At 45.9% G+C, this 9,640-nt stretch overlaps 1 protein-coding gene across 1 annotated transcript in view; it reads right to left on the bottom strand.

Moving 5' to 3' along the window:
- Window positions 1-1,531: 1,531 nt before the first annotated feature.
- Window positions 1,532-9,640, bottom strand: part of LOC106809560 (TRMT1-like protein) — a 9,684-nt gene continuing 1,575 nt past the window's right edge. Inside the window, exons 3-10 of the mRNA XM_014812682.1 lie at window positions 4,533-4,627; window positions 3,977-4,346; window positions 3,705-3,828; window positions 3,466-3,554; window positions 2,886-3,076; window positions 2,602-2,680; window positions 1,960-2,463; window positions 1,532-1,817 (exon numbers count right to left, since the gene is read on the bottom strand). Of these exons, the coding sequence (XP_014668168.1) occupies window positions 1,664-1,817; window positions 1,960-2,463; window positions 2,602-2,680; window positions 2,886-3,076; window positions 3,466-3,554; window positions 3,705-3,828; window positions 3,977-4,346; window positions 4,533-4,627 (1,606 nt within the window). The 3' untranslated portion in view covers window positions 1,532-1,663. The remainder of the gene's footprint in view (window positions 1,818-1,959; window positions 2,464-2,601; window positions 2,681-2,885; window positions 3,077-3,465; window positions 3,555-3,704; window positions 3,829-3,976; window positions 4,347-4,532; window positions 4,628-9,640) is intronic.

Here is a 9,640-nt window from a genome sequence, read left to right on the forward strand (position 1 = left end):
ATTTCATGCAACGTAGATTTGTTTTGATGAAACGTTATATAATCATTTATTTTCACACCATTATCTTTTAGCTTTAGCATATAACATCAAACAAATTTATAAATAATGAAAGCAATATTAAAATGCATTTATATTTTTGGCATGTCAAAATTGCAGCGCCATCCAGTATTGCTGTTAACACTACTCATTATAACACATCACAAATAGTCAGGCCTTGTATATCAGTAATATGTCCATGACTAAAATGGATTAATGCCCAAAAAATATGAAGTCATCCATATCGTATTACACACAGTTTAAATATATGTATAGAACAACTGGATCATATAAACACACTCTCAATAAACCATACTACAAACAGAAGCTCATAATAACTATAAATGAGATTCCTTGTTACGGACAGCTAGTGAACACGGGAAGTGAATGCTTAGCAGCATGTCCATAATACTTGCTTAAACACATATCTCTGTACTTTTTTCTTATATCTCCAGGCTTGTCACAGGTTTATAAAGTAGCAGGCTAAACTACCAAGGTAGGCGGCTGTCTGCTGCCGCAGGTCGCAGCCGAGCAGCGCAGCTACTAGGGGGTGGGGGAAGGGGTGGCCCCCTCCCCCAGATTAGGGGGGTCCGGCCCCAGAATAAAAAAAATTAAACCTCTTTCTTAGATGTAATTTCCTGCATTCTGAGTCAGAATTATTAAACAATCTTCATCACAAAAATATCACTTTCACGTTGAGTGTTTTTATCTTTGGGGACACCAAACACTAAAATACTTAAAAAAGAGAAACATAAACTTCAAATTGTTGAGGGTTGAACTGCCCAGTCTCTGTCACTGTATTTGTGTAAGTACAATGATAAGGCAACGTAATGTGGTTAATAAGTTAATCTATCTGCCAACTGAATAGCTAACTCAGATGTCCGTCGATGCTTATTTTCAGATCTGGTTGTCCTGTCGGGCAACAAGATCCACTTTTTACATGTCAGAACTTTGATTTTACTTGTCCAACATTTAATTGCAATCCATGAGCCATTAAGGTTCATTTTTGGTTCAGTGCATATCATATTACGAGTAGTGTATAACACAGAGATCTATATTATATTATATAAATATATATATATATATATATATATATACATATATATATTTATTTATTTATTTATATTATATATAGAGATATATATCGATATTATACACTCCTAATATTACAGTATATACATGGAAAACCCCACGCGGCTTTAAACAATCACGCACTCCCCCCCCCCCCGTACATCAATCAATGCCGCCCTAGCCATCACGGCTACACAGCCACACTGTGCTGGCTGCTTTTTTCGGCGACTTTTAATAATAATACCGTGAGAATGTCACGCGATAGCGCCCTGGCTCAAAGGACGCTAGGAACATTAAACAACTAGAATTTTTCAGTTGTCCGATCGGGCAATCGAGCCGGTTCGGTTTCAGTTTTATTGTTGTTGTTTTTTTTTAAAGTAGCCGGCCAAATCATGAAAATTCACGGCGGTTTTCGCCGGCAGCAGGTTTGATTTGACAAGCCTGATCTCTATAATGTTTGTTTATATCACCTTCATGCCTGCTAACATCACTATAAAGAGGGCACCATGTTTCCATTATTGGAACAATTATTCCAATTTATTATACCTTACTGGCTTCAGCTCTGGCAAGTTTCTGAAATATCCCTAGATTTCTCCATTACTTGCTTTAATTGGCACAAGGTGGCGTTGGTGCGCACAGCCCTTGCATCAAAGTGAGTCCGGCTAGCGAGATAGCCTTCTGCTTGCAGACTGTGGATTACCCTTTCAACCCTGCATCAAAATAAACCCTGTTTCGATCAATCTATCAAATGCGGATTAGATAATATTCCAACTAATAATATTTTTATAGTAATTTTTACATAGAACAAAATGGATATTACTCTGCTACATGCTAAAATTCCAGTTTATTCACCTTAACAGGTTTCCAGCCTTCAGGCTATGCCGATGAAGGTTGTAGAAAAATGCCGGCATGGTCGGCTCAACGTTGAACTCTTCTCGTCTTTTCTTCCTCAGCCCCGCAGCCTCTTCACTCGCACAACGTTTCACCTGTCTGTTCTCATTCACTAGAGGCTTCATCTGCTCAGCAACAGCAGCAGCGCCATCTATTGGCACATTCTCGAGGATTCCACCATCAGATTTGTTCGTCACGTCCCGCACTGGCGCAAATTCTCCAACGTTACTGGTATCACAAACGTTGGTTTTTTCATGGCACTGTTGAGTATCACTTTCTTGGTTTGTCTTTGGAGGTGTTGTACTACTGGCTGTCGTAGTTCTACACGGTGCATCTATTCCGGAGCATCTAGCCTCTGACCTCATTGTTTGTAACATCGAGATCAACCTTCCGTCGTTCAACTTCATCCGTCGAGTTTCATCTAGCATGGCGTTCAGAAAACTCTCATCATACAAATCTCCCGACCTGTCGAAACAAGTATAGGTAAATTAACTGAGTAAATGATACGTAGAACACTTGGAAATAATAATGGTTACATTTATATATCTTAAACGGTTGAAATGCGGAATTAAATAATACCGATAATTCAAAAATTGCAATTACCATACTGGGCCAACTACCACAGCTGTCCTTCCTGTGATTTCTTCACTGCACTTACAGGAGAGCAAAGAACAAGGTTTCTCTGTAAAGATAATAAATTATGCACAGACGAAGTCTTTTTGTTTTGCACGCTATAAATATGATACTAACATAAAATAGGAGGTCACAAAGATTTGAAGACAATCAGATGAATAAATGGATGACTACTCACACGACTATAATTATCATGACTCTCACACTAGAAGCAGTAGAAGGCATCTATATTTATTAACAGGAGACATACATACCAAGCGGCGCTGGAGATCTTGGAATAAACGTCCGCTCCTCGCACATCTGGCAGTGCAAGACTTTCTGTATTTTGGAGAGGCACTGGTCTGCGAACGTAGTTCCGCGGTACACGTGTACTGCTGTGAAGATGAAGTGTTCAGCAGCAGCTGTCACTAGTACCTTTACACCTTTGTTACATCTTGCAGCTGCCCTGAAGAACATAGAACACCAGTCATTTGACCAATCTAATCCAGGTCTATTTTGACTAAAAGATACCCACTTGCATATTGGGCCGTAATTTCCCCTGTCAGTGTTGTCAAGTCTCACCTACACCCCTCTGTAGATGTCATTTGACATCAGACTCACAGTAGCACACGAATCTGAGCAACAGATTAAGCAAAACTAAAATTTAATGCCAATATGTTGCGAACAAAATACTACGGCTGTGGCGCTATGTTATAAAGTTGGCAATGATTAAAGTCTAGTAAAGGATTAAAGATGATAGGAAGACACGCATTCCCAAAGATTTCATACACAGGCCAAGATGGGTATATACTCGTTCATGACTGTTCGAAACTCTTACTAGATAGTAGTACTAACCTAACAACAGCTGCTAAGATCAACCTAGCTGCCAGCTCCTTGGTGTACTCATTCTTCATGGATGTACCAGAGTAGCTTCGCAGGGTTACCTGAAATTGTTTAATAGACATCAGCATCGCTGCATTTCGCTGCAACATGTTCAGTACGAACTTCATTATTTAACTCAGTACATTTCTATTAATATTAGTCACTGTTATCTGTACTGGATTAATCACAATATATTAGGAAATAAAATGTACCTGAGGGCACTTTCCATACAGGGCTGACACATCGGTTGCAGTTATCGTTAGGACACCATCATTCCTTATATTTCTGAAGGCAGCATCCAGATAATACACAGGACTTCCATAGGGATCCAGGTGCCTGTATTTTTAACATAATCAAACGTACTCCTGACAAATGTATTAATATTCACAAGTCTGTAAACTATAGCAATGTTAGTAATATAATGTTATTCAATGTTTAAAAATTCAAAAGAAGATCATGCACTAGGTAATTTTAAAGAACATACACAAAATCAAATCCTCGCTGATGCAGAAGAACGTTAATGTCAGAGTGAACGACTTCTACTTCACTCGCATCTCCATCTGCAGTCACTGAATCTGAATCATCCACACCGGAACTTGCTCCCATGGGAGGGTCTCTTCCCTGAAGCCCAACTCCAACGTTATCCGCTGTACCAATGATCTTTGACATTCCCAGTGATTGACTGGTTGGTGTAAGACTGTCAAACACTTCTTCCTTTGGTTGCTCTGTGACCGATGCGATTTGGTTCAATTTGCAATTTTCTCTGATACAAGCCACTGCTGTTTCGTTATTGTCACAGAGAGTGACCTTTACTAGATCCTGAAAATATCTCTTCCAAGTGAGTCCCATCAGCCCTGAAACAGATGAACATTCAAACAAAGGGACAGTAAAAACACACCAGTTATGACCGAACATATAGATGATAAGTTGATACTAATTAATTGTTAATTTTGAAACACTAGACTTGTACCTCAGGTGTACAGCTTCATAAATGTGAACTAAATACACGACAATAGCAATCAACTATATTTTCACTATACCTGTCGCAGAAAATGCATCAAGACATTCAATCTTTACATGGCTTTCCTTCTTAACCCAAGACAAATAGCCAGCCAACGTACACAGTACTAGATTTCTAAAACAATATAAGTCAGTAATTAGTACATTATAAATGAATCAATAATTGTGTTCAAAATTAAACTCAGCTTGTTTCGTAAAATACGTTGTTTTACAGCCGTGGCATAGGCGTAGGTGATATGACGTGCAATTTTTAATAAGAATTAACGTGCTGGACAACCTTTTTCTGTTCCTTTTATAACTTATAAGTACATGCCTTTTCTCAAAGACGTAGGCTTTATTGAGTATTATTACTCCTCGACATGCGACAATGAATGTAACTTGCCCGCACGTACAACACACGAACGCACGAACAAGCCCGCACGTACAGCACACACGCGGCCATTGACTATAATAACAACATAATGATCAAACTGATGTTCAATGAACAAATCAATTTAATCAAATCAAACATTCAATTGAACAAATCAATTTACATCATTGCAAACACACCTTCCCAACCTTGAAACAATCAACTTTACATCACTTCAACATTCAATTGAACAAATCAATTTAATTCATTCAAAATTCCAATTGAACAATCAATTTAATCATTTCAACATTCAAATTGAACAACATTTTAATCATCTTCTCAATGAGCAATTAAATAATGAATGCCAAAATTAATCAATGAAATAGGGCGTATTGAATCATGAATGGAGCATCGCCGCTCGATATCCGCAAATAAACCACATGCGCAGAATAAGCAGACAGCGGAAAACGTGGTAGCACGTAACTGTGCTAGAAAACGCAACTCGGCCAACCCGTCCCACCTGAAGTGTGTGTACCGCGTTTCGCTGCGCTGACCGCAGTGTAGCCGCTGCGTTGCGTGTACCGCTTTGCGGGCTTTACGCGTGCGTGTCTATCCCGCGTTGCACGTGCGTCGCTGGACCCTGCGCTGTCCAGCGGTGTACGTGCCTGGTCCCGTACCGCGTGTACCGGGCGTTTACGCGTTCGTCTTACGTGCGTTCTCTACCCGCCGCACTGCTTACGGCGTTGTAACGCTGCCGGCGACGCTCGTATCGTAAGCCCGCCCTTGCACGCCTGCGCTGTCGTTACTTCCGCCAGGTGTGTACGTGCAGCAGTACTCGCGCGTCACGCTGCGTGGATCGTGCCGGTACCTGCGCCCTTCACGCTGCTGTGTCACCGCGTGTGCTGTGCCGTTATCTCCGTGTACACGCACTGTATGCTGCGGCGTGTAACTTGCGTGCCTTACGACGCGCGCGCCACGTGCGGTGCCACGTTTACGACCAGGTACACGCACGTACACGCGAGCTCACACCACAGCCACTACACGGCTGCTGTCACGCACGTGCACCACGCGGGTAACAGCATTAGGGACGGGGGGGGGCAACCCGCTCCCGGCGCACCGCACGTCCCACGGCACGTGCACGCACGTACCGCGCACGTACACGCGGTCACACGCACGTACACGCGCGTACACGCACCGCCTCACACGCCGAGTATCTACAAGCAAGTACACGCCGCCCGGGCCTTGCCGCCATCGACCCGTCAGCCACGGCGCGGTACACGCCACCGTGACCGGCACATTTACACGCCACGCTCGCACCCCCACAGTACCCCGCACGTACACGCGTCACCCGCACCGTTAGCACGCGAGTACACCCGTCACACGCTTCGGACCACGCACTACACGTGGCGTAAGAACGCACGTGCACCACCGTACACGCACCCTACACGCGCCGCGCCACAGCGCACGCTACACGCGGGTACGCACGCGGCGCTAACGCCCGGTACACTCACGTACACGGCGGCCGGTACACCGCCACGTACACCGCGGGGTACCACGCCAACGCTACCCACGGCCGGCTCGACCACGCTCCCGCTAAACGCGGTACACCCGACACGTCAACGCGTGCGCCAGGTCTGCGCCCGCGCGGTCTACCGACCCAACTACTTAGCTGGAACACGTGCCTCGGTCCCGCCGACTTGCGTTTCTAGCCCAAACGTACGGCTCACCTCCAGTTTCCATCAGGCTCTCTCTCCATATCTCCACTGCCCAGTCCAATGTGATTAATCTGGCCATATCCACCGATGCCTCGCGCGATTTGCTCCCCATCTCCCCAGTGATTCAGACTATCGCCTTAGTTTCATTGCATTTCAAGCGTCTGGCTCAATCTCTATTACTCTATCAACTTGCCTCAACTGATCGTCATTGGAAGGATTTAAAGTGCACATTGGTCAACTTGGACATGTTTGAAGTCATGTTGCACTTAAAATTGATTGTCGTCATGAATGTTTGAGATGCGTTAAATCGACTGGTTCCACACTTGATATGTTTGAATGCATTAAACTATCTGGTTCAATCGATATGCATTTCGAATGGATTATAATTGACTTGTCTCAATTGAATGGGTTGACATGATTAAATTTGACCTTGCTCTCATTGCAACACGATCAATTGATTCAACTTTGAACCGTTCATTGTATTACTTCATCATGATAAATGACCTGTTTCAATCCCGCTCTGCAAACAATCAATCGATCAATTGAAGCGCTCTTCGCAGATGATTACGACTTGATGCTTTCAAGTTAAAACAATCAAGTCCCAGATCAACGATTTTGAACGTCTTAGAATTTCTCGACACACTCATTCCCCCTTTCCATACTCTAATACTCGCAGCCGGTCCGCCGCGATCTGACCATTAAGCGGTCGGCTGCTCTCTGATAACGCGTACAGCTGCAACACGGCACGACGCGCCAGTCTACAAGAAGGTCGGCCCCGCCTGCTAACCTCAATAACCGGACGCCGGTAATCAAGAGAGTCCCTAGTACGCGGATACCATAACGTAAGCGTTCAGAGTCTTTCAATTTCTGCAGCCCCCAGCCGAGTCGACGAGCCGCCAAAAGTACTGGACAAACCGGTAAGCTCATCATGTGTTTGTTTCCATCACTCCCTCATAATAGCTGTCCTCTCCATAGCGACAGTTTCTCTGCCGTTACGCTAGTGTTATCATCTTTATGACCACACCATACACGCATCAACCCAGAGCAACTCTGGTATACATCCATAACTCCCATTCCAATGAGAACATTTATAATATCAACCAACTCCTCATCACTTTCGTTCCCCTATCTTAATCCATTGTTTATGTTCCACCTAAGCAATTATATCTAGAAGTAAAATCTGCCTTCCCCCGGGACAGGTGCATCCCTACAAGTTGGACCATCGTCATGCGTAGTCGTCTGCTGCTCGGTGAGCATGGCACCGGTCTGCAGCCGCTGCTGTGTTGTGCTTGACGCCGTCGCTGTGTGTCGCTCCCGCCATTGTCGTCAGATCGCGTATACCTCCCCCATGTCCGCAGTCGCTCGCGCTCAGGCTCGCCATACGCCGCGCGTCCTCTCCCCCTGGCCCCACCCGCCCCCAGATACCGCCGCAGGTCCCCGATTTGCCGCCCGCGCTCTCTTCCAGCGGTGCGTCTCCTCTCCCTATCCCCGTGCCTCCGACTCCTCTCCCCCCCCTCTAAGGCACTAGCGCGCGGCCCCGCGCCCCCCGCTGTGTGGGCCCTGGCCCGCGCCGTGGTCTCGTTCCCCGGCGCCTGGCGTCCGCCCTCGACGACCCCCGCCTCGCGCTCGCCCTGCCACCATGCACGACGAACTGTGTAGTTCGTGCTGGGCATTCGCGCTCCTGCCGGGGGCGCCGCGGCAGGTTACTCCGCGCGCCTGCTACCGCGTCCGCCGTTACGCGCGGGGTGTGCATCTGGCTACAAAAAAGGTCGGTAGTGACAATGCCAGTCCAATCCTGGCAGCTACCGGCTGCAGTAGTGCTAATCCGGATGCTTAGCTCTATACTGTAGCCCGGCGCGTACAAGTTGCCGCTGGCCAGTCAAGAGCTAATAAATACCTTTATTATAGCCTCACGTCACCTCGCTCGAGCAACAACTTTAAGCTACGCCAAAAGTAGCAGCCAGCAGCGAGCAGCGACAGCAACCAGTATATCAGCTCAGCCCAGCGGAGTATCAGTAGCAGCTATCAGCAACACGTCAGCAGCGCAGCAGCAGCCCCTGCTAGACAGTTACCAGCTCAGCAGCCGCAGAACAGCAGCAGCTCGCCAGCAGGTCAGCTAGCCAAAAAATAAGCTTATACGCGAGCGAGTAGCAGCACGACAGCAGCGGAGCTAGCAGTAGCCAGCGTACCGTGTAGGCAGTACGTAGGAGACGCAGGAACAGTAGCCAACCAATATCCAGTAGCGAGTGAGTTCCCAGTAGCAGTAGCAGCAACCGCAGCCAACAGCGCAGCCAGCCGTAGCACGCGCCAGCCATCAACAGCACGCAGTAGCAGCAGTGAGGAGAGCCAGTAGCCACAGTAGCAGCAAAGCAAGGATTAACAGCAGTCGTACGCCAGCAGCTAGCCAGCAGTAACCAGTGCTTACACATCCCTGCGTCCGCTAAGCAGGTTTTTACCCCAGATCTGGCGTGTTTTCAGTTCAAATCGGGGTATCCTCGGGGTTCTTTACTCTGCGAATCTTGGTTTTCCTTGAACACAGTGGAGGTTCAATTTCGTCAGAGTATAATTTAGTGTCCCGCCGCCCTGCAGCTCAAGGCGAAGTCATACGGGAACCAGAACATGACGTCGCATTAGCCTTCACCAACCGTATACATAACTGTCTTATAGACGGTACTCTGTCCCTCCTCACAAGTCGACTATAGGGCTTAATTCCCTATCGCAGATAAGCCCTATATCGAGCTTGTGAGAAAGGCACCGCGCGCCTTCACCCCGGTACCGTCGTATTGCCCCCTCGCCGCCGACACACCCAGTCTATCAACAGTACATCGTCCAGTCACTCTATCGTCCAGCCCTTCCTTCTGCCCATAATCGGTTCCTTGACCAGTGGTCCTTAACAACGATTGGAAAACATGTATTAAGCTATAATAGATTATATAGTATTATATTATTTATGTTTGTGCTAATATTATATCTATCTTATTCCAATATGTATTTTTTTAATTATATTGATGTAGAATATTTGATTAATATAATTTTTATATTTTATTTTTAATTGAGTGGGTGG

This window comes from Priapulus caudatus, unplaced genomic scaffold, assembly GCF_000485595.1.
Source record: "Priapulus caudatus unplaced genomic scaffold, Priapulus_caudatus-5.0.1 Scaffold364, whole genome shotgun sequence".
Classification (NCBI taxonomy): Eukaryota; Metazoa; Priapulida; class Priapulimorpha; order Priapulimorphida; family Priapulidae; genus Priapulus; species Priapulus caudatus.